This window comes from Lytechinus pictus, chromosome 3, assembly GCF_037042905.1.
Source record: "Lytechinus pictus isolate F3 Inbred chromosome 3, Lp3.0, whole genome shotgun sequence".
Lineage (NCBI taxonomy): Eukaryota > Metazoa > Echinodermata > Echinoidea > Temnopleuroida > Toxopneustidae > Lytechinus > Lytechinus pictus.
In genome coordinates this window covers 38,680,731-38,707,387 of record NC_087247.1, presented here as the reverse complement: position 1 = coordinate 38,707,387, position 26,657 = coordinate 38,680,731, and the positions used below count along the sequence as shown (strand labels likewise).

The 26,657-nt window shown below is 38.0% G+C and overlaps 1 protein-coding gene across 1 annotated transcript; it reads left to right on the top strand.

The window, feature by feature from the left end:
• The first annotated feature begins 7,209 nt into the window (after positions 1-7,209).
• LOC129256331 (cytochrome P450 3A24-like) lies at positions 7,210-24,174 on the top strand. Its single transcript, XM_064096996.1, has 12 exons — positions 7,210-7,298; positions 7,806-7,858; positions 8,189-8,285; positions 10,692-10,808; positions 11,300-11,388; positions 13,473-13,624; positions 14,665-14,798; positions 15,852-16,031; positions 16,373-16,593; positions 17,256-17,393; positions 19,034-19,196; positions 20,270-24,174. The coding sequence occupies exons 3-12, from the start codon at positions 8,235-8,237 to the stop codon at positions 20,345-20,347; spliced, it is 1,323 nt and encodes a 440-aa protein (XP_063953066.1). The 5' UTR covers positions 7,210-7,298; positions 7,806-7,858; positions 8,189-8,234; the 3' UTR covers positions 20,348-24,174.
• Positions 24,175-26,657: the final 2,483 nt, after the last annotated feature.

Here is a 26,657-nt window from a genome sequence, read left to right as displayed (position 1 = left end):
TATGAAGATAGGACTTAGACATAAAGAATGTAAAAGCATATAACTATCATGAACAATGCAGAAAATGCAGAGTAAAACTCCAAAAGCAAAGAAATGCTTGAAACGTATCAGCCAAAAAGGGGGAGAAGGGCTACACGGAAACTTATGAATTAAATTGGTCCGTAAGAAAAATTTAATGTCACAAATAATCAAAGTATTACAGGGGCCACGGAAACGGGGGGAGGGGCTGCGGCCCACGCGCTGCAAAAAAACGTAAAAGTTACCATCGGATTATGATTATTTGCATGGGCAGCCCCCACCCCATCACACTTTCCAATCCGTTTCGCGCCCTTGAGAAAGGGAAAAAAGTAGGAATCCAAAAGTGAAGTGTGAGCTTTATTTTGGTATATGCCTAGATTCAAAGAAATATATCACTTGTGAGTTATTGCCCCGTGGCCGCTGTGCATTCATATACTTCTACATATCGAATTACCGCTCAGTGAGGATTCACAAGTATAATTATCATTTTTCTCCTGGAGTTTATGAAAACATAATAGGCAAGAATATTTTCATCGGCAACATGAAAAATGTGCATCTCATATCCGTTAAACCTCGGGACCTGCCCATCATTTTCAAACAAGAATGTCATCTTTACTTCCAAAGGTAGGCTTTTCCCGCCCCAAACTATTCTTACAAGCCATATATAGACGAGTAAATTTACTTTATCATCAATAATGATTTCAACATTATTTTCCGCCTGAGTTGTAAAATGTTGATGACGCCGTGGAGCTAAAGGCGTCGGATATAATACAACATTTAATTCGTCTTTCTATATATACTCTAAAAATGCGTTACAGGATAATTATGCCCTTTAATGATAACACCCACTTTTTCATGTATTCTACCATTTTGATTGTTTTTTGTTGTTGTTTTTGTGTAACTTTCGTTGGTATTTTATTTTGTTTATTTACACCCAGCTATCACTTCGGACCGTCTCGACCTCGTATTCTTTCGGTTGTGTATTCAATAGTCCAGATAATTCTTTCATTCTCTTTCCCCTATTTCACGACGGCAGCATATCATATTTTGGAACCTATGAATTGAGGGGTTCGGGTTACTCTACATCTTTTAAACATATAGCAAGATAAAACGCAAAAAAATGCCATGTGATTTTTTTATGGCCAGCCCCCTTCACCCTTTCTGCTCAGCCCCCACACTTTCAACTCCATGCTGCCACTGCCTTAGCGTTAAATGACCCAACAACTCGACGCAAACAACATTATTTTTTGTGCGAGTGAACTAAGCGAGGGAATCCAGAAAATTATTCCTTCTTTCATGTCATTGTTTTCTCAATTTCTATTTCTACATCTTTTCTATTTCTATATCTTGGTCACAGATCTTCTTTCTTGAGGGCGGATGGTCCCCAAGCCCCCGCCCCCAACATGTACGCCATGCAGTGACATTGCATGTACTCTATTTATGTGACGCCCCTTTCCCCTTCTTGATATCAAAGCCATTTAAACCTCGCAGATTGCCGGTTTTTTAATCAAATCGCAGGTATATACAGAATATAGCTTTTACACATTACATTTATTCAACCCAGTTGAACCGAATATTTTGAGGTGGCCAAACATAGCAATGTGGGAAAATTTGTAAAAAGTCGCCAGCACGCGAGCAAATCGAGCTAGAAAAAATTGCCCATCGAAATTGACATTTCATTGTTTCCATTCATTTCATCATACGTTGTCTCCTATAATTTATTTTATTACTTCTTGGGTGTAGAACCACTTGTAGGCCAGTGATTGAACTTAAAGGAATGGTCCCTACAAGGAGCGTTACAGAGCCATTTGAAGGTTATAGATGAAGAGCTCCTACCGCGTGGGGTCTGGGGCAACTGCCCCGGTAGCTTATTTGAATAAAATTTAGCAAGTTTATAGCACTATGTTGTAAGCAGTCCTTCTTTTTCCCCACTCTTTATTTTCATTCCTCGGCAGCCCGGTTGTGTCATTAATTTTTTTTCTTGTCTTTTTTCTTTGATTTCCAATGTAGCTTTTGACTATTTCCATTCCGACCTTCATTTACCGCTATGTTTTCTATTGCATTAAATATAGGCCTATTTCGGAATGATTTTTTCTTTCTCAAATGTTCTTCTTTCATTCCTTTTCCGTCCGATATCCATCCTTTTCCATTAAAAAAAAATCTTCGTTTTCTTTCACTTTTCTCTTGCCCTTCCCTTTTCCTCCTTTCCTTTTCTTTCCCCTTCCCCTTTCACCCTTATGTTTGTTAAAATATCCCTCCCTTTTCCCCGTTTTTTTTTTTTTTCCAGTGAAATCCGTTAGGGGGCAGCTTGCCCCCCCCCCCTCGCCTGTTACGCCACTGGTCGTGCCGAAACAGTACGGTATTGTTTACATAGCAAATCTCAGAATTTCCTTGCTCTATGAAGTTTCAATCTTGGCAGAGGCTGGGACGAGCATGTGGAAGTAGCTAGCGACCACTTTGTGTGCGACCAAGGAGTTCTCCTTGGTGCGACCATGGTGCAACTCCCCTACAACCCATGCCTCAGGGGCCGCGGAAGCGGGTCCGGGGGGGGGGGGGGGCTGGGGGAATTCAGCCCCCCGGCCCCCTCACTTATTTCCAAAACAGTGTACAAAAAACGTAAAAATGACATTAGGATTGTGATATTTTGAATGGTCAGCCCCCCCCCCCACTTTGAAAACTGTTCCGCGACCCATATTGCCGTACCTATTACCCCATACCACTGGTAGAACACGAAACGGTAGCTATAGGCCTACGTCTAATCCGTAAGACTATGAAAAAAAATGAAGGCCAATGCATGCAGCTGCCTCTACCTGTACCAAGATCATATCATGTACGCATAAGTGGGGTAAACCCATCCCGAAACCCATATATACCTAACAGTGCTGTAACTTCCATTTCATTTTGTAAAGAGGCAGAGAATCTATTTGCGATGACCGTAGCAAGTGGTTCCTCTCATGCCCCCAAACAAAGTGTGAGCCATGTAATTGTCATTTTCACCGCCAAGCACGTACAAGCAGTCATTTACATTTTTTTCTCAAATAAACATAGAGCGAATGCGTATTTTCTGCTATTTTTTCTACATGACCAGCTCATCTGTCCAGCCACCAATTCATTTTATTTCATCATTTTATCATTGGTATCCATTCGTTCATCCATTCAATCCGTCCATCCTGGGGGGTTATCAGTAGGCCTATCCATCGGATGATCGGGCGGATGATACAATACACCCATACCCAGGCCCAGCTATCAATCCATCATTCATTCTCTTCACTCGATCTTCAGTCATTTCTCCATCCGAGGAGATTGCTCCATCCGTCCATAGAATATAGCTTTAGATCTGTCCATTGGTAATAAGGCTACCACCCTCTCTTCTGCCGCCCCCAACTTTCCGGCTCATGGGCTCGCATGAGTGTGTGTGAGCGAGTTGATCTCCTCGAAATTGATACACAAATCATACACCATGGGGCTATAAATAGCTCCATGCTTACACATTACGTTGGTCTGTTCTCTTCTGCTTCTCCAAGTTTGCGTAGTCTTCTTCACGTACCTTGCTTCCCGGATTCCCCACGCGTTCATTGTAAATACCGTCTTAGGAATGAGACCCAAATACACATTGTATCTTGCCTGTACTCATGTTATTATTTGTACTTTGTGTATATTTTTATGATTGCATGTGACTGTGCTTTTTAAACAAGCAAATAAAGAAGAATTAATAACTCTGGGTCTATAGCACAGAGTTCGGTCCTGTATATATATATCCCCAGATAAAAATCACACTTTTACTGCTGAGCAATACTGAACTTCTCATTATTAAAAATCGAGATGCAAGTTTCCTTGCAGGGCTGCAAAATTAATAGCTATTTTGTCACTGTTTTTTGTTGTTGTTGAAATCTTGCCGAGTACGTCATGTCTGCCCCATCCCTCAATTTTCTCTGCTCATCATCTGCTTGTGAATTAAAATTCCAAAACGTGCATCGATACTCGCATACACGCACTATTCGGTCTATATGTGTAGACTATACTCACGTACTTTGCATGCGATGATAATGTCCTGTGACTGTGATGTGAACCGGTAGCTTGTGTGCAAAGCGTAAACAAGTCGCTAGCCGGCTGGCATCGGCGCTTTGAGCTTGCACGCACCGTTCGACGTTTGCTTTCTCAGCTACACACATACGGGGATTTCTAGATACTGCGCATGCGCGATGACGTATTCATCAATATGCATGACGTCGTAATGAATATGCATTATTCGAACAGTGTTCTAAGATCAATTTATTTTTTAACCCGAGAGGGCGTCAATAGAAAGGTCCTAAGTATAAACGGTTAACCGAGAAATATATAATACATGTTTCACCCCTCAATATCATGAAAATAGAAAAGTTATGCAAGTTTTTTTTCCGTGATAAAATCGAGCAATAATATAGGTATTTAATTAATGTAATAATTTTGAAATTGATTCATTGCCCTTTTCTGAGAACAACCAATCATACACTATACCTTTAATACTTCCTCTGCCTGTTTTCGGGGGGGGGGGGGGGGTAGAGCCAAAATATTTCCCGGTAACTAAGTCCAGAAGAATTTCATTTTAGGGGGCAGTAGTGAGCACGCTGAGTGGCAAAACACTTAATACTGAGCGCGTGAAAGGTGCTCCCTATAAGGGGGAGTTTTCCCCTTCCCGTGCAAAGCACGGAAGCTCCGACGTTTTATTTGAATTGTTCCTTGTCTGCTCTCGCTCCTCTTACATTATCTGCCTGTTATCGGGGGGGGGGGGAGCCAAATAATTCCCGGTAACTAACTTTAGAATCAGTGGCGTTGCCAGGATTTCATTTTACGGGGCGGTGGTAAGCACGCGAATCGTGCGAAACACTTACTACGCGCACGAAACGGCTCTCGCGGGGGGGGGGGGTGTTTCCGCTACTTACAGTATAAACTTACGCTGCTTAATTTCACTGACACTACTTAATCATTAACTCTACTCATTTAACTTTTATTTTTATGGTAATTCTGCTTCATGAACTTGTGGATTCAAAGAAACGTCGGAGCTTCCGCAATTCTAATCCCCCCCCCCTCTCCGTTAACAGGCAGAGTACGTAAGAAGAGCAGGAGCGGGCAAGGAACAATTCGGAGAAAACGTCGGACCTTCCGCGCTTCTCGCGGGGGGTGTACACTTCCCTCCCTGCACCCTCCCCCCGGAACGCGCTTCCCGCGCTAACTACTGCCCCCTTAACTGAAATCCTATTTATGCCACTAATTCTAGACGGAATTACTGGGAAATATTTGGCTCTGCCCCCTCCCCCTCTCATAACAGGCACCTGATACGCCGCTGCAACGATCGAGGCGCCTTCTCGCGGGCCTTCGGTCTCGCGGGCTGTCACCGACCAGACAAGCCAGTCGATTTGGTGGCATGCCTACTTGATAACTATTAGTATGTATATCTAATATTCATGAAATATGTCTGTACTTTCAGAGTTGTGATGACATTTCAAAAACTAATCCTTGGTTAATATTAAAATGTTGATACCACAACATGATATGGGTAATACTGATCTACTTCCATGAGTTTAAGGCTGTCACATGCATGATCAAGGCCAAAGATCATTTACGGTTAATGAACTTTGGCCATGTTCGTGGTGTCAACATTGAAGTCTTATCCAATGTGAGGTTTTTAAGTGTCAAGATAACTTTGTAAGTGAAAGGACATATTTCATGAAAAAAAAGTTATCAAGAAAATTGATGAATGAAATTTCAGGTCAGTAGGAAGTAAAAGGTTATTTTGAGGAATATTGTTTATAACTTAAACAAAATGCTTCTGGCAGCATAACCTGCATAAAATAATTCAATATAGCACAAGTACTGACTTAAAAAAACAAATACCATTCATGTAAGATGAATGATTAAAAAATAAAAAAAGGAAATTCATCTTACATTCAAAGTTCATTGACCTAATGTGTCCTTTTACCTTGACTTGACATTTGTGATCCAAAAAAGATCTTATAAAAGTATCATTAACTGTGATGAAGTATTTAAAGATTATGAGCAAAATATATATTCTTATTCCGATTTAGATCTGAAATTACCCTTGACCCAGTAACCTGAAATCACAGTAATTGAATTCCAGATACCTGTTAATCATTATATACATCTTTAACTCAATACTGATTGATAATTTCAAACTTGTTGAAAATCTACAATCTAATCTCTTTTTGATTTCTGCAATTTTTACCCCCTATTGACTACTGACCTTCACATGAAGAACTGAAAGTCATCTATTTATTTGCTGACACTTGATGAACATTATATGGACGTTTTATAGAATAGGGACTTGCAAAAAGTAGGCCTAGCTTGAAAAATCAAATTCTTAGCAATGCTTAAGTTTTGCTGGGTAGAGAAATCCAGAGTTAACCCTAAAATGACCCTGACCTTGATCATGTGACTTGAAACTCATGCAAGATGATCTATGATAATTTATTACCCATATCCTCTCTAACCTTGGTTAAGATTTACCCAAACATGGTCAAATTTCAGTGACCCTAAGTGACCTTTGACCTTGATCACTTAACCTGAAACACATGATAAATGATTAGAAAAAGCATATACATGTGTATGACACACTGATTTAACATCTCCCTTATTGAAAGATATGTTCAGGTTCCTTAATTTGGAATACTTAATTTGGAATTTGATATGAGTTCTGGTCTGGGATTACATAGAAAAATGCAAAAAAATATCATGAAAATGATTTTATTTCTCGAATAAAGTTAGTTATTGTGATAACAATAGATTCCTTGACCTCAGAAATGGTGGTTTAGGTGTCAAAATCATGATTCTAGCCTAGGTTACTTGGAAGCTGAGATATTGTCGAAAACCCTTTTTTGGCGGCCATTTTGAAAAATCCAAGATGGCGGCCATATAAGTCACGGTGCAAATGGAAACATTGTTATTCTGAATCCTCATACAATAACCTTTCCAAAAATGTATAGTTTCCAAGTTCTCAAAAAAAATCCGGCGAAAGCCCAAATATGAACGTAGTGAACCTGACTAATTGTACCCCACCCCCCATTCCGTGAACATGTCAGAACATAACAAACTTCCCCATATATAATTTCCTTCGTATATCTTATGATTCATACCTGAATAGTAAAACTACAATATTGCTACTTGACTTTGATTGGTTTTTTTATTACAGCAACGATCTTTGGATTCGTTCATACTGGAAGAGACACGGTATCAAGTCTCCCCCATCAATTCCAATCTTTGGTAATACGCTTCAATGGCTAAAGGTGAGAATATTTTATGATCAGTCATCTTTGTATCTTTGATAGTATTATGAATTCATATAGTTCAGACAAAATGTTTTTTTTTGACAGCTCAAATCAACAAACAAAACGAACAATCGTATTATAAAATCAACATATAATTTACCTGAAGAAAAAAATAAAATTACACGATCTGGTCAATAAAAAAAGATTATCGAAATGACAACTCACCTTTCTTTAATGAAATCTTAATGAGAGTGGTAGCCATCTAACAACTTTTTTAGGTATTGCAGTTACATTTTTTGTTGTTGGATTTAATGGATTTTATTTTCTTGAGAATCGTAAGATGGGTGAAACTCATTTATTTAGAGTAAAAAAAAATCTGAGATTTATTTATTCTCATTCGTGTATACCTGTATACCACTTCGTCTCTATCATCATACCTCTTCTCACCTCTCTCTCTCTCTCTCTTTCTCTCTCCACCGTCTCTTTCTCGGCCAATTTCACCTTTATTTTATTAATACTATACAGGGAATCCAACATGCCTTTCTCGAGTACAACCAGAAACTAGGGAACATCTATGGGTATGCATGTAATCATGGTTGTTGTTTTTTCTTCTTATTTGTGTTGACTCCGATTATTTCTTGAGGCAATTTTGCAAAACAAGAGTAAAATTAAAATAAAAATATAGATAATTACGATACCATTCATACTTTCGTTAATTGTTAAACTTAATTGATTTTTTTTTCAATTTCAGTTTCATATTTGTCCAGGTTTTTTTTTTATTAAATGTTGTTCGATTCATATTTATTACAGTTATCATCAGTGTATTTACTGCCACATATTATTGCTTCCCACCTCTTCCTACCGCTCTCTCTTTCTTTCTCTTTCTCTATTTTGGTTATCCATATCAGCCTGTGCGATTTTCATCGACCTGGCCTCGCTATTAGTGATGTCGACATGCTGAAGGAAATCATGGTGAAAAGTTTCAGTAGCTTCACAAATCGTTGGGTACGTATTGCTACGGCGTTACATTTAAGCGTTGGTCCCATATGGCCGTACTTGCAGGTGCGTGCCGTCTACAAAATAATGCTTGGGCAAAATTTGGGGATCCGTATGTGGTGGGTACTGCCACCGTACCGATTTGGAGATCGCAGACACGACGTAGCACTATATTGATGCATGAAGAACTCTCGCTGAGTGCGGTCTGCGTGCGGGCTATGGATTCACCCCCATTACGGGTGACGCCATAGAGGTGAATATATATCCATCTCTATGGGTGACCCACGTGCCCTCTAGTGCCAACGTTCATCGCACTTGCACGCACTTACAACTTGCGAGTGAATACAGCCTCTGAACGATCTTGGCGATCGCACGGACATCGTACTAAGTTGTAAGCACGTTGTAGGCACATACAGCTCACGTACGCGCACAAATATAATGCACGGACCGACTTACGGCCCTGCTTGTGGCATACGTTGACGTACTCCCTTCCTACACCTGCCACTCTCTCATCACTTTCACCTTAAAAAAAAAAACAACCGTGGTGACCGTGGCCTAATAAACTAACAACGTACGGACAATAACCGCACACTGGTTTGTGACTAGCCACCTTTCGCAATCATCACGGACGCTAATATTAGGGTCCCCTAACACAAAAGTTAACGCTTAATCATACACTAGTCTTGATTGTTAAGATTGATTGTACATTATAGTCAATAGAATCAAACGTAGAAAACTGCTCTACAATCAATGCTAAGCTTTGTGTTACAGGGGGGTTACAGGCCCTACAGATCTGCTTTTCGTGTGCAAAATTCTTTCCCGCGACACCCGCACCATACATGCATGTACATTACGACTGATGGTCATCATCGAGCCTCTACTATGATAGCTGGCTGGAGATATTCGAAATGCAGGGCCCACAATAGATTATGACATGGATAAGAAAGTGGTTTTTCAAACAAATCGAGAACATATTGAGTGAGGAAAAAACTTACTGAATTAAGGCTTAGATATAGATCATTACAGTCCATCGAATTGATATTGCATTTAATGTGGATTATTGGTGGATCTCTGACAATTGATTCCATGGGTCAGATCACCTCTCCAGCCGAAACCATTTCGTATGCGTTGATTATGTACACAGCATGTATACGTCTGAACCACAGAAATACAATATAATTCGTTGGTCTGAACACGTACCAGCCAAATTTGCGGGGTTTTTTTTTGTTGTTTACTCCCGCTACACAAACGATATGCCTCTAGCACTCAATGCAATGGGCATTATGTTTTTACTTTCCCCTGAAATGGGGGATTAGATTCAAATTCCCGGGGGGACCACTTCCATTGATGAGTAGATACCAGGCACGTCCATGCGGTTTCGAAAAGCATCCTAAACAAGAGAAGCAAGGCTTTTCCAGATTATGAAAATGCATCTCTTAACAAGTATTTGGAAGTATTTGGCTTGTGAAACCCTACAAGTATTGGAAATATATCACTTTTTTCAGTATTTTAAACATCGTTTTTGGCACCCTTATAACGTTACAAAGGCTTGCCTACTCTGTCCCCTTTTACGCGTGGTCGCGCCTGGTATCCACTCATCAATGGAAGTGGGCCCCCCAGGCGGCCTCTCGAGCTCTGGGAGGAACCAAATGTGGCTCTGGAAAGTCGTCCTAGATCGGATATATCGCTGTTACCATAGTAGCAACAAGAATTTTGCACACGAAACGCATATTGAATGTTTCCGTTGCAGAGGCGAAACGAAAAAAAAAATCTCATGTCACACAATTTGCATTGCAGGACAGAGTTTTACGGCCTTGACGACGGGCCCAAAAGTCTCTTCCAAAATCAACTAACGTCGTAAATAAGCGTTCGCGTTCTCCAACGAAAGGTCGGGACTATGGCTTTAACGTCACACTTTGCCGACCTGGATATTTCAAATGGACTTTGAAATGTTAATCTATTCTAGACATAGACAGTGACCGCGGACAAATTTCGAAATAGGGATAGGGGTACACATACACACAATTCCAACTTTTTGGGTCATTTCACGTGTTGTACGGAAAAACAGGGGGGCGAAAGCCCCCCCCCCCCCCCCTCGTTTCTTGGCTCATGATGTATGACCATGGACCAACTCCCGCAGAAACAAGAAATAGATGCGAGAAAACGAAAGGTTAATGTAACGTTACAGCATATTCGACCTGGGAATATGTAGGCCTATGTATTCTTTATATAGGCCTGACAAGTGATGGAGCTTTCATTTTGCACGACGGATAGGCCTACTTCTGCCACTTTTTTAAGTCCCGAAACGTCTTGGCGTGAGCTTTTCGGGTTACGAATTTGCACCGCAAAACGTCGAGGGGACCATAACACCCCGAGAGTATTAGGGTTTGAATATAGTTTTAATCATTCATACAGGTTGTTCCATTGTTCAGTAATGACTTGAATGACGCCCTATTCGTGACCAAAGATGATCACTGGAAGGGAATCAGAAACGTTGTTACACCTACCTTCAGCGCAGCAAAGATGAAACAAGTAATTTTATTTCTCTTTTCGTTTCATTCTTCCATTCTCTGAGCGCTTCTATTCCTCTCTAAATGCCCTAAATCGATTTTCCCCAAATACATATCACAATTTTTTTAGCAAAGTCATTGGTAGTCATGGATTCGTCTTTAGTTTATTCAGTTTCACAAACTATTAAAGACCAGAAGAAATGTAAAGGGGCAGCTACTATAGTAGCGTATGAGCCTACTTGTAAAATTGCAATGATCAGTACTTTACTTGGATTTATAAGCCTCTTTATTGAACGCGTGACATTCTCGAAGACCGTACTGGTACGGCATTGGGGATAGTGTTCATTTTTATTTCATTTTTGATGGGGACAACTTTGTAATTCAATTTCAAGTAATTGGCTTTCTCGCCTCAATTAATCGCAGTCATATCAAAATAGCGCTCCTTGATGTCCAATTTCCCCTTATATTCTTGGCCTTGCTCTTCATTATATCATATATTTGTTATTATCATAGATGTCACCGCTGGTAAATGACTGTGCTAGTACGCTAATGAAGCACTTAAAGAAACGACAGGAACTTCATGGATTCATTGAATTTAAAGAGTAAGTAGTGACTTGTTTAAAAATGGCATAATTAATTAAGCAGATTTGGAAATAGATACATTTTGGTTTCAATTACATTTTTACACTTGATGAGATTAATGTACACTATTTCAATTCTGTTCAATTCAGTTCATTGATCAAGAAACATTTCCATTAAGAACATGCAAATGTAATAGAAGATGTACAAATGTAAAACATATATATAATAGGTAAAGAACAACATAAAACAAATAATAATCATGTACAAAATTTAAGAAATTATTTGGAAAGGCAGAAAAACAGAGTCTTATATCAAAACCAGTCTCCATAAGGTCATGTAAAATATATATATTTTTTGAGCTGTTGATCTGAAACCATACCACAATAAAAATATTTTCAAATATACAAGTATACAGATACCCATCAACGTCCACACCCCCATACACACATACATTTTCGGTTATCATTTCAACTTTGAATATTTTGATATTTCATTTTCTAGTGAAAATATTTAGTGTTTGAATAAGTCTTTTAGCAATTAACACCCCATTCCAAATTAAAAGACCTTTATAAAAAATAGTATTTTGAATTTCTCGTTAAAGGAATATGAAAATTATTAGAATATCCACTTTAATGCTCATGGCCTAGGGGGCCACTTCCATTGACGAGTGGATACCATGCGTGACCATGGGGTTTCGAAAAGCACCCTAAACAAGTAATTTTCATGTTCTGAAAATGCACCCCTTAAGTATTGGCGTGTGAAACCCTACCCTTAACAAGTATTAGAAACAAAACGGTACCCTTCCCTGAACTAAGCCCCTAAACAAGTACAACGATATCTTACATGTAATTGTTATGTCACGGACGTCGGCTTTGCCTTACTTTCATTTGGTTTAGTACCACCCCACATACACACCTCGCTCAAATCGGACCCTAAACACGCTTATACCATGGTCTAACTTTATGCTAAAATTATGGGAAGCCAAAAGTGTCATTTTTTTAATTTATTTGTATGATTCTTATGTTTACTGTGCTCTTTCCTGATTCATCGATGGTGAAGACAATCATCTATTTATACTTCCTAGACAATTATGAATGATTTGAGAGCCAAATAAGCTGAAATATTATATATCTACTGTTAGTGATGTATGTAACAATTTGCTATCCATACTTAAACCACAACTTTAAACCTGAGTTTAAGTTAAACCCGACTTCAGAATACGGGCTGCAGTGTTGGGGCAAAGAGATAAGTTATACCCCTCGCAAATTGGACCGTATAACACGTAGTTTTCTTCATTACGTTAAGTACGTAACGTGCCCTATCTTGAAAAAGATATCCTTTTTAGGTGTTTTTTTTTGGTCACCTATGGTATCAACTCGTCAATGGAAGTGCCCCCCCCCCCGTTCTATTAAATTGGAAATATTGAAGAAAAAAACCAGAACTTGGCTGGTTTCATGAATAAATATTGTATATCAATAAATACATGACATTCTCAAGTTTTTAGATTAAAAAATAATGGCATGATATTTGCAAACTATTGGCTATGAAAACGTGTTTATTTATTGATTTTTTCATTTGTAAACTTCAATAGTACTTTTGTTATAGAAAGAGGTCCATATCCATTATTATTAAACAAATTAACTTTTTAAAAAATATTTTGAACTTATTTCGAAAAGTAGTAATGTCTTGATGTGACATAAACACTCGTGTCATCTGCAAATAATATTAGCTCTAAAACTTCAGATTGTTGATGTCATTAAGAAATAATACAAATAATGGGCCTTATACTGAACCTTAGGGCACTCCAAATCTTACTGTTATCATCTGTGATTCACATTCTTTTACATTTATTATACTTTTCGTTTATGATTTCATAAATACTATTTTGCCATTTAGATGCATTACCTATATCATTATTATCATTATTATCAATATTCATTATTCATTATTATTATCAATATTCATTATTATTATTATTATTATCATTAATATTAGTTTTCTTATTTTTCTTCTTCTTCTTCTTTTTCTTATTATTATTATCACTATTATCATTATTATTATTATTAGTAGTAGTAGTAGTATTATTATTTTATTTGCATTTCAGATTAATCGGAGCATACGCAATGGACAGTATCGCAAGCTGTGCATTTGGACTCAAGATTGACTCACAAGAAAACCGTAATGATCCTTTCGTAACCCATGCAAAGACGGCGTTTGAATCCAATGCATTCGCCAGTCCTTTAGTACTGTTTTCAAGTAGGTGACCATTTGGGCTTTTTTTTTAATCTGGATCAATATTTCCATTCCATGGCAGATCCAGCTTTTGCCAATAAGGGGGGGGGGGGGTGTGTATTTTGAACCATCCCTGATCGGCCATAAGCTGATTTTACTTAAGCAAGTTTTTAATAAAGAATTAATGTACTTACTTTTAGGGATAATTTCAATAGTATGTATCGTTCTCTTACGACACACTAGTATCCCCACACCTAATTACCTGTTTTAACATTCCAATTATTCCCCTCCACTTGTTTGTTTCACTTTCTTTCCTCCTCTTATTTTGTTTCCTTCTCTTTCTCATCTCCTTCATCTTCTTTCTTTTTCCCTTTTTGTTCTGTTTACGCCGCCATTAGTGGGAGGGGGCCTGCGGCCCCCTGGATCTTCCTATGTCCATTGAAAACACCTATTAAAAATAAAGATCCCCATTTTCTTTTGGACAAGCGGACATTGGCGGGGCTAGGAAAAGCACATGGTCCCCCCCTCGATGTATGATGAACATTAAAAAAAATAATCATGTCCATTTATTTTTCAATTTTCGATTAGGAAATTGAAACTGGTCATACGTCTTTTCCTGGGTCTATATACTCATGGGCCCCTGTACTAATGAAATATTGTATCTACTGCTACAAGTGGATACATAATCATCAGGGGCGGATCCAGGATTTTCCAAAAGAGGGGGTAAATTTTTCGGAGGAAAATTGTGACAAGCCAAAAAAAAAAGGTTTTCAACTACAAATTAAGGACATTTCGTACCCCAAAAAATTTGATAAGCAAAAAAAAAACAAGTCTTCAATTTAAAAAGAGGGGGTACACCTCGGTTTTAATAGCATTTTTACATTACAAATTTTACTTTCGTTTCTTAAAAGGGGGGCACGTGCCCCCTGTCCCCCCCCCCCCCCCGGATCCGCGCCTGATAATCATGCTGGTAAAGTCAGAGTAAATTATAAATGTATTGCAATTCATATACAGCTTGAGTAAAAGTAATAATTTTCCATTTGCTGGCTTCTAATTTCCACCAGATCTCTTCCCTTGGACTGTTCCTCTCCTGGAATATTTCGGATTTAATATCATCAATAAGAAATCAACACAATTCTTTTCTGAAATCGTCAAACGGACGATTGTAACACGCCAAGAGTCGACGAGTGCAAGAAAGGTTTGTAGCCTTCTTACACATCTTCTTTTCAGGCAACCTGTTTTATAAACACCACGTCCATGTCAAACAAATTTAGTTAAACTATAACCAATATACACAGTCAAACACATCAACATGACACATCTACATTTTTTAAGAAAAAAAAACCGATTCCTATATCCCGGCTCATATATCCAATATAGCCAAACATATATTTGGCTCCTACCGAGCATCTTGCACACGGTTCTAATTACTCAATAAATGTAGCCTGTATAATATTCCATTCAACAAATGAATTTTCAAGTCGTAAGAAGTTTTTCCCACAGCAACAACGGCAGATTCACCATGATTAAATTCTTGAGTCCCATTTTACTTAATCTAGTCATCTTACCAAAGTGCTTAATTTGATAGTCTCTTGATGATCCATGCACAGGCATGCACAGATCCAGGTTGGCCCAGAGAGCACAAAACACCGTTGTATCCTGTGTTATGCAGTGCCTTGTTCTCACACCTTATGTTAGAAGTGGGGATTGAAATGGGGTCCCTTAAAGGGATGGTCCGGGCTGAAAATATTTATATCTAAATAAATAAAGTAAAATTCATTGAGCAAAGTTCTGAATATTTCATCAAAATCGGATAATAAATAACGAAGTTATTGAATTTTAAATTTTATCAATATTTTGTGAAAACAGTTCTATGCACTTCATTATGAATATTCATTAGGTAGGCTGATAATGTCATGTCCCTACTTTCCCTTTTCTTATATGTTATTACATGAAATCATAATTGATTCATTTTTTTTATACATGTGTAAATTATGTGTCTCCAATATGATGAAATAATACATTATTTAAATACTCACATGTTACCCTCTTATTTTCTCGATCTACATGAAAATCCAAATCCATATTATATTGTTCAAAATAGAAATCGGAAACAAAATACATTTTGCCCCGTTCGAATTTGCCCTATATCCTTAAATCGTTGAACGCCAAACAGGAAAGCGACAACTCATATATCATAATACCGTGCTGTAAATTTATGGTTTTGGTTTTTCCCATTGCCTTTGATTAGAAAATCGATTATCTTCAGCTTCTCATAAATTCATATGAGGGAAGGGCATCCAGCAACACGAATGACACAACGGAAGATGATGTTGACGGTGACCCCAATGACGAGGCCTTTGCACAGGGAGGAGTAGTAAAAAAAAGTTCCAAGAAAAGCACCTTAAATGAAAGAGAAGTAATAAGCCAGGTAAAGAAAAATAGCCCCCTCCCAAAAAAAAAAAAAAAAAAAAACAAGAAGAATAGTAATCAGACTGTCTTTGAATAACATCCTTACTGTCTGTAATTCATTAATGAGAAAATAACAATCATTATAGTCTTTGATATAAGTCCAAGAGAACAATAAATTCATCCAATTTTCTTCTTAAAATATTCTAACAACAAAATTTCAAGAACCGAAAAATCCCTAAACCATATATTAATTAGTTTAATTACTTTAAAATTGCAGAATATGTGCTCCTGTTACTGATTAGAAAATCTCTTAAGAGGCTTGTCTCGTTGATATATGTATATGTAATTAAATTCAACCAGGCTCTCATCTTTTTCTTGGCTGGTTACGAGACAACAAGCACTGCTGCCGGATTCATGTTATACCTTCTTGCTACACATCCCGATGTACAAGACAGACTTGTTGAAGAAATCGACAACGTAGCTCCTTCCGTGGAGGATGTTGGCTATCAATCAATCTCGAAGATGTCTTACCTTGATCAAGTCTTCAGTGAGACACTTCGCATCTACCCATCAGCCCCTATGTAATTAACATTTTCTCTACGTCCATATATGTTAGATTTGCCCCCCCCCCCTAATCTCCGCAGGCCCATTTCAGCTACGTGGACTTTGAACATGTCAAAAGTTTACGTAACAGGAGCACGTGAAAATTTCACATCTTTCGAGAAAATCAAATGAAGTTGGCGCCACGTCCTAGAATTTCTTTCGAATTTTAACAACGTAGCGGAAACTTCATCTGGTGTAATGGGGTATGAACAGTAGAGTAGAACAATTTTTTTTTCAGGTATCATCATATGTGCTACTTATAATGTAAAAATAGTATTATAGAATATTGTGTGAAATATTCAGAAATACATGAAACCTCAACAAATAGACACATGCACAAAACAGAATGATGTGTATATCATTAAGGATATAATAAGGAGTTAACGATTCAGAACGGGAATCTTGCTGACATTGTGTCAGATATGCATGAAATCCAATCAAATACTTATCCTATCATTCTGGATCGCTGCACTGCACTCCATTTAATTGTTTATTGTTGTTTACTTTTTGGTGAATAGCATTTGTTCTGTGATTATAACGATTCTGTGCTCTGTTTGAAAATCCCGTCCTAACTTTTTTTTCGCTGTTACGAGGAATGCATCAGCCCTTAACTACCCTGATACTAAATTCAATCTTACAGTATTGATCGTGTTGCTAACGAGCCATTTGTTGTCAACGGATTTACCGTTCCAAAGGGTATGCGAATCTTTATTCCTGTGTTTAGCATCCATCGTGACCCAATCTTGTGGCCTGACCCGGAAGTATTTGATCCAGACAGGTAAGCACATTATTATCATGTAATTGGTAGCACATGATGCTCTCAAGAACACTAAAACGCCCAAATTTCTTGAAAACAGATCAAATCTGATGAAAGTAGTGTCAGTTGATAAAATGAGAATGATTTTTCATGTATTCTTGACGCGCCCTTACTGAAATGATTATAACTCGAGGCGCTATACAATACTCTAGTAACAAAAAGGGGACATGATACAAGTTATAAACATAACACAGAAGCGGATCTAGAGGGGGGGTTGGGGGGGTTGCAACCCCCCCCCCCCCAAAAAAAAAAAAAAAATCCGGGGACCATTTTTTTAAATCTTATCTTTTTTGATGCAAGAAAACGCCATTTTCACACACAGATTTTCAAAAATTTTCCCTACTGTGGGAGGGGGGACACCCCCCTCCCACACCCTCCCCCCTCGCTCGCTTGGACTCGGTCGCTACGCTCCCTCGCATACCACCCCAACCCCCCCCCCATTTATAAAAAGCTGAATCCGCCCCTGTAACATAAATTATAAGGATAAATATTGTGACTTCTGAAGACAATAATTTGCTTTTTAGAGGTATGACTGTTTATTTTGAACAACTTTGTGATTGTGGCGTTGATTTGTAATATTATCGATTAAATATAATTCAATTCAACGTTGTTGTAACATATCTTTTTTATTGTCTTTAAAGGTCAAGTCCACCCCAGGAAAATGCTGACTTGAATAAATAGAGAAAAATCAAACTAGCATAGTGCTGAAAATTTCATCAAAATCGGATGTAAAATAAGTAAGTTATGACATTTTAAAGTTTCGCTTATTTTTCACAAAACATTGATATGCACAACTAGGTAAGTCAGTTGATGATGTCCATCACTCACTATTTCTTTTGTTTTTTATTGTTTGAATTATACAATATTTCATTTTTTATAGATTTGACAATAAGGAACAACTTGACTGAATCATATACTGTAGTATTAAACAATGCTAATTCCACATGTTCAGGGAGGAATTGATCGTTGTATCACTTGACAATGAGGAGAAAATCATAATATTTCATATTTCATATAATAAAATACAAAAGAAATAGTGAGTGGATGACGTCATAGTCTCCTCATTTGCATACCAGCCAGGATGTGCAAATAACTGTTTTGTGATATTAAGCGAAACTTTAAAATGTCACAACTTTCTTATTTTACATCCGATTTTGATGAAATTTTCAGTGTTATGCTTGTTGGATTTTTCTCTTTTTATTCAAATCAACTTTTTTTGGGGTGGACTTGTCCTTTAAGTATCATTATCGAGCTATTCTAACTATTTTCCATCACTTGTTCAAAAATCCAAAGCACGTAACCTCTTCGAGTTGCGTGCTTCAACTTGGCAAATTGTTTACCTTTTCGTTGGTTCTTTTTTTAATTCAAACATTGACTAATACAAAATTATGAATGATCACAAATTTCGATGAATGCTAGATTGCTAGGACGTCAGTAGCACAGGGGAAAAACAGAGTCAAAGAACCTTATGCCAAGACAGTGACTGACTAATTGTTAGATAGAAAAAAACCACTATGATCGTTGGGAAAACATCTTTCCAAACATAATGATAATTCTCTTACGAACTAACATTCGATATAAATTTTTGTTGATGAGAGCAGATTCAGCAAAGAAAATCGTGAAAAGCACCACCCATGCGCTTGGATGCCGTTTGGATTAGGACCTAGGAACTGCGTCGGGATGAGGTTTGCTATGATGGAAATTAAAATTGTCGTCATTAGAATTCTGCAGAAATACCGGATCGAGACCTGCCCTCAAACCCAGGTGAGTTTATATACGTCTGCTATTTTTATTGAAGATGGCGCTTTTCAGATTAAACCACTGAGTTTCAGTGGATTAAACGGACGATTTGAACTGAAATGAGGGTCTTATGTAATATCTATCAAAAGTTACATGCCAATATAATAGGCTATAAGCAGGGAAGTGAGAGTTCCTTCATGAAGGTTAACCCGAATTTTATATAGCCTGTAAATTCATGTCGTACAGATAGGCAAAAAATTCCAAGACCAAATAAAAAAAAAGGAGAAACAGAACGAAAAGCGAAAAGTAAAGGGAAAATGATATTGTTTGTTTTTACGTCAAAATTTACCACAAATTTATATTTTCATTCTCAAAAGGCAATTCAAAATTGTTGCAACGTTTTCTACGTTTCACACATACGTCATGTTGTGCTGCCCACCCCTGGTTTTTTTGGCTCATTACACCGCTGATGTGGATATTGAGTCCCCAGAAACAAAACATTATTGAAGGCTTTATTGGGGGGGGGGGCTATAGCCAGCCACCCCAACACAAAAATGATAATAAATGAATGAATTACTAAAATAGAATAATTGATAAAGATGAAATAAAATCCAATAAAATGAAAAAATGAAATGATAACAATAATAAAACACACTGGTACGTCTATGGAGTATGAAAATTACAACGGGAAGCTTTTTGTCGATAGCTGATTTTTCTGATTTATATTCATTTAACATTTCAAGTTTTTAAATTGCACGAAATATATATGCATTCAATTTTATTCGATGAATTAAATCCCTGTTTACAATTACTCTTTGATTTTTTTACTTTAACGATTAATGTACATCTTAATTAATTCTAACATAGAATTAAAACCCGTATTACTTATGATTGTTACTATTACTTGAAGAAACTGTAAAACAAATTTGTAAACATGCTAATTTCAGCCTTTTGCTGTGTAACACGTATTGCAGATTCTTATACGCATTAAGCCATTAATTGATTTGAATCGGGAAATTGAATTGAACTGTATTGTTTCTCTTAAAGTATTGTCAATTGGAATGGTTGATCTAATTTTCATTTTTCTTCTTTTACAGATACCGCCAAAATTGGGAACCGGGGCAACTATTGCTCCCCCTAGCGGCTTCTCTCTTCGTATAGTCGAGCGAAACTAATTGGTCTTCAACTTTTCATCAAATATATTTCTTCGTTCATTTATGTATAAAGTTATTATCATGACTAACATAATCAACAGTGGCGTACCGTGGGTCACGGCATTGGGGGGCACCAGCAAAAATTTTGAGTAACTTAGTGAGCGCGCGAAGCGCGCTCAGTAGCAAGGTATACTGACCTACTATAGACATTTTAAAGACAGTGTCACTAAACGGATATGTATCTCACTTATCACATAGTGCGAGATGAAGTTTTATAATATTCAGACCTAAAAAGGGACATGATAAGCAAATTTTTGTAATCATAATATATGCATCTGTCTCGCTAAACAAACAATGCGAGCGCGAAGCGCGAGCTGAAATTTTTGTATATATTGACCACAAACGGACATTTTAAGAACTCTAGGAATCCATTAGGAGTATACATATCTCACCATAGTCATCTAATGCGAGTGCCAAGCGTTTGTTGATTTTGTTAGAATTACTTCTAAATACATGAAGCACTAGTAGTCATTGGAATCATGATTAACATACACATCTCACTAATCATATATTGCGAGCGCAAAGCGCGAGCTGAAAATTTAGGAAAAATCAGACATGAAGAAGGAAATTCTAAGGCTTGTTTGTAGGAATTCATGAAGACCATACGTATATCACTAACCAAAACCTGCGAGCGCGAAGCGCGAGCTGAAATTTTTGTATATATTGACCCCAAACAGGAATATTTTAAGGACTATTTTTCGAGGAATCAATTTAAAGTACACAACATATATTTTGCCATAGTCATCTAATGAGAGTGCCAAGCGCATCCTGATTTTGTTATAATTACATCTAAACACATGAATAACTTTTTGTAGTCATTGTAATCATGATTATCATACGCATCTCACTCATCAGATATTTCGAGCGCGAAGTGCGAGCTGAAAATTTAGGAAATTCAGACCTGAAGAGGGGCATTTTAAGGGTTGTTTGTAGGAATTCACGAAGACAATACGTATTTCTTTAACCAAATGATGCGAGTGCGAAGCGCAAGCGGAAATTTTTTTATATTCATATCACAAAAAGGAACATTTTAAGGACTGATTTTAGGATTTCATGAAGAGCAGACATATCTCACCAATCCACAAATGCGAACGTAAGCACGGACAGGAAATGTTTTATATTAGTACCTTAAAATGGGGCAATCACTTTAAGTAGTCATAAAAAAGAAGCATGTCACTTCATAAAACAATATTAATTCGAAGTGCGAGGAAATATGCTTGGTGTATATAGACTTGAAAACGGGAGGTTTTAGTATAACAGGATTGTATATCTCGTTAAACAGACAATGCGAGCACCAGGAACAATAAAGACATAGGCCCTGAGCAAATTGTGTTTCATAAAGTTATGAAAGAAAAATGCGTTTTATGTAAGATAAGCTAATTATAACATAACATTATAATGAACAATAATTTCTTCTTTCCAAATACGCTTCTCTTTCTCCCTCTTTTTCTCCTTTTCCCCCCTTTTTTTTTTTTTTTTTGCCAGCCGATTGGGGGGGGGCACGTGCCCCCCATGCCCCCCGTAGTTTACGCCACTGAACGCGGTTGTTAGCTTTCACTGCTTGAGTAATTGGCAAGGAAATTGAGGTCAAAGCTACCATGATCGGCATAAGTCTATACCTCGATCGCCAACACACTGGTTACCTAGTTACTTAAATATTTTGAAAATGTCAAATTAACGGGAACTGGACTATAATTGACACCACACCGACCAAGGTAGATTTACCCCGATCGTATTGCCAATCTGTGAAGATCTGGGGGAGAATATCTTGATGGGTTTTCGATCGAATAAGGGGCTGCTAAACCGGTCGAGAGGGATTCAATTTTCCCCAAACCGTATACAAAAACCTAAATTTGCCGCCTGATGGTCAACCGTTCGGCGGCCCATGCGATTAGGGGTCTTTGCATAAATTATGCTCACTGAGCGTGGAGATATGGTATTATATAAAAACAAAAATCTGTATAGACCAAACAATGCACGAATTCACATAATTACCAGAGATTAGCGACTGAAAAGTGATCGACGAACATAATACGAGTATGTCTCGTCAGCAACAACGTCTGGTAGCTCAAGAGAACGCCGCATAACTGGTTTGTTGGCTCAGTTGGTAGAGCGTTCGCCTCACAACCGGGAGGTCGGGGGTTCAAACCCCGGCCGCGTCAGACCAAAAGACGTTAAAAGATGGGAGTTGCTGCTACCCTGTTTGGCGTTCAACTACATGTATTAATATAAAATGATAGAGCCTCGTCGATCTGGCGCTGCACAGTGGCTGCCGGGCCCACGATCAATTGGGCAAAGCAAATTTTCGGAGTATTTCAGTTCATGTCTATTTCGAACAATAGAATATGGATTTTCATTTTTTTTTTCATTTTCATAATGTTGCAACGGTGTCTATAGCAGTTCACTTAAAGGATGCTCTGGGCTGAAAATATTTATATTCAAACAAAATAGTAAAATTCACTGAGCAAAATGCTGAAAATTTCATCAAAATTGGATAACAAATAACGAAGTTATTGAATTTTAAATGTTTAGCAATATTTTGTAAAAATAGTTATATGCATGTCATCATGAATAGGTGGGCTGATGATGTCACATCCCCACTTTCCTTTTTCTTGTGTTATTACATGAAATCATATTAAATTGTGTCATTTCTTCTTACATGTGTGAACAATGTGTCTCCTTTATAATTAAATAATTTTGCACTGAGCATTGAATATCTAAAGCATTACGTCAGCTGTCAATCCATTGTTTTCAGTTCTTGGTAGAAAAAAATTGAATAAACATAATTTCATATAATAAATACAAAATAACAAGTGGGGAACTGACATCATCAAATTGCTCATTGAATATTCATGAAGACATGCATATAACTGTTTTACCGGAATAATTTAAATCATCAAAATGCCATAACTTTGTTATTCCCTGTCCGATTTTGATCAAATTTTTAGAGTTTTGTTTGTCTGATTTTTCTTTATCTGTTTATATCATATTATTTTCAGCCCGGAACATCCCTTTAATGACTTATTACATGGACAAATTAAAAGTACACGTGTAACTGATACTTTTCCAGCTATATGTCACTCCTAGATTTCACTTCATTTGGATAAGTTTTGACATAGATGCCTAAAATATGTAAAAATTACTTTGAAAGCACATCAGTCTTGTATATATGACTAATACCGTGATGGACACTTAAATAGGCTCCTGCGACGGAAAAGAAATTGAATTTTTATCGCTTTTAACTCATCCTTGAAATAAGTTCAATAGGCATATTATGCAGTAGATATGTACAGGGCCTACGATTAAATAATAATTCTGCAAAAAAATCAAACACACATATTGAACGATACTATACAGTTGCATAGTATTTATCTTATATTTACGAAATTGTACGATTGAAGTATGTTAAGTATAATGTTTTGTCTCAACGATAGGCATGTAGACATGTAGAGAAAGTAATAGAGTATCGTGCAAATAACTATTTCATATAGAAAGCTATGAGTAAAGAATAAATACCGTTTTTGTTATATACTTTTCAAGCGTAATTTACATGTATATGTAAAAAAAAAACATATCAAAACATTTTGATAAATGTAATCTTTACTGTGTATTAGACATTAATGTAATAAGTCCCAGATTCACTTATATCATTTAGTTGCATAATTCATACTATAAATTTAACTTTTCGCTTAAATTGATGCTCAATGTAATGTGTTTTCTTATTTCTCACATTTCCATGTAAAGTTGTTAGTTATGCAGCATTTAATGAAAATAAAAAATTCAAATTGAAAAAAAAAGTACTTGCTACCCACAGAAATTGTTCCGTTTCATCAGGTAGTATAGCAGGCAAAAGTAAAATACAGGAAGCGAAATTATTGTATCTTCACATAACTGCCGAAATCTTAGAACAGAAGCCGAATCGTAAATACGCAAACTGAGAGTTGTCAGAGTTTGGGCATTCAGAACATGGCATCTGCGTACGCGTCGTGTCAATGGGCAGCTGGCGCCCCGGGGGGGGGGGGGGGCACTTACATTGACGAGTGGATACCATGCGCGACCAAGAAAACACGTAAAAAGGTTGTCCTTTTCATGATATAGGGCATGTTACGTACGTAACGTAATAAGGGTGTCAAAAACACTAAAATAATGAAAAAAAGGGGATCTATTTTTGATAGGAAAGCTACGTGTTTAGGGTCAAATTTGCGAGGATATAAAAATTCAAGACTAAAATGTCTTATTAAGGATGTACTTTTTGCCCCAAGAGTCAACACTATCGTGTTTAGAGTACGATTTGCGCGAGTGGGGCTGTACTAAACCCAATGATGTCGGTAAAGGTAAAACCGACAACCGCGACATAACAATTGAAATCTCTCTGTACTTGTTTAGGGGCTCAAATCGATCAGGGAATACTTGCCAACAGTATCGTTTTGTTTCCAATCACACGTCAATACTTGTTAAGGGGTGTATTTTCAGAGTGTGGAAAATACGTGTTTAGGGTGCTTTTGAGACCTCATGGTCACGCGCATGGTATCCACTCGTCAATGGAAGTGGCCCCCCGGGCTGGCGCCGTCAGGACCGCGTATGTATGTCCATTGTCCAAAAGCGAATTCTGAATCTGGGATTCGTGCACCTTCAAAAAAAAAGGGGGTGTACTGTTTCGTTGTCTATGATAAGTGAATGGATGAACTAGATATCAACGACAATAAAAGCATCCCTTATAAAACTCTTGTTGATGACGTTGTACGATTAGCAAGTTTTCGCTATTCACCGGAAGAAATGTACTGAAAATGCCCGTCGAATCACAATGAACAGCTGAGAGGCCTTTGTCGATAATTTGTGATCCGGGGCAGCTGATCGTATTAAGATTCGGAGCTGACGAAAAATTGCAAACGTTTGTCCAGATCGAGTCACAGACGAAACTGCTGTTTTGATTTACCGATTTTAGACAAAGACTTATTTATCATGAAGGGATTTTCTACGTACGTTTCAGAAATCATCTGCGCTGTGGTTGTGAAAACTACCCGATATTACAGGACAGGGTATATGCAAAGATGTTATTAGTTGGTAAGAGGACAAGACGACATGAAGGTGATGTCATTTATTCACAATTGAATAATAAGGGTTTAAAGAGTTAAACGCCCAAATACCCATTTTGTCGCAGGGACACATAACCGATCGTAGTGACCATTCGGTTTTGGTTAAGCCCCTTTCACAATTGACGTACGACCATTTGCGACCTTTTGGTCGTGCGACAGGCTGCAACAGGCATCAATCGCTAGTCATCTCATAAGATCGCACAGAGGCTTTCACAGTTGCAACAGCTGTCGTACAACAAAAACAACCAGTAAACCCCGTTGCACGAGTAAGTCGCATATGCTCTTATTGTGCTCGTACGATCACATGCGAGTGTTGCACGAGGGATTGCGAGTGGAACGGTCGCATACATGCGAATGAAACGGTAGTGCAATGTTGTAAGCGATCGGTCTTGCAACAGTCTTATGGCCCATATTATTATCGCAACCAGTCGCAAGACAGGTCTCTGTACATGTAGGTCGCTTGCATATGTGCAAGTGTTGCACGACCTCCAGTCAAGTAAATGCGACTACTTAGTTGTGCCACCTCTCGCACCAAGTCGTACAACGTTGAACAACACTCGCACGATGATCGCCCGACCGATGGTACGACCCCGGGTACGGCCTGATGCGAGTGAATCGATCGTGTTTGATCGCGTTCGGATTTTGAACATGTTCAAAGTTCAGATGTGACCAGTCACGACCACCTCGAGTTCGTGCGACCGTCTACAACGACTGCGAGTGCTCGCAAGACACCAAGAGATCGATCGTGCAACAACAAGAAAAAAACTGTTGCAGGCGGTCGTAAACTGGTCGGACGTCAATTGTGAAAGGGGCTGAACGGTCGCATACATGCGAATGCAACGGTATATAGTGGAATGTAGTAAGCCGTAATTTCGATCGGTCTTGCAACAGTCTCATATTATCGCACCCAGTCGCAAGACTGGTCTCTGTAGGTCTCCAGCACATGTGCAAGTGTTGTACGACCTCCAGTCGACTAAATGCGACTATACTTAGTTGTGCCACCTCTCGCACCAAGTCGTACAACGTTGAACAACACTCACACGATGATCGCCCGACCGATGGTACGACCTGTTGCGAGTGAATCAATCGTATTTGATCGCGTTTGGATTTTGAACATGTTCAAAGTTCAGATGCGACCAGTCACGATCACCTCCGACCACCTCGAGTTTGTGCGA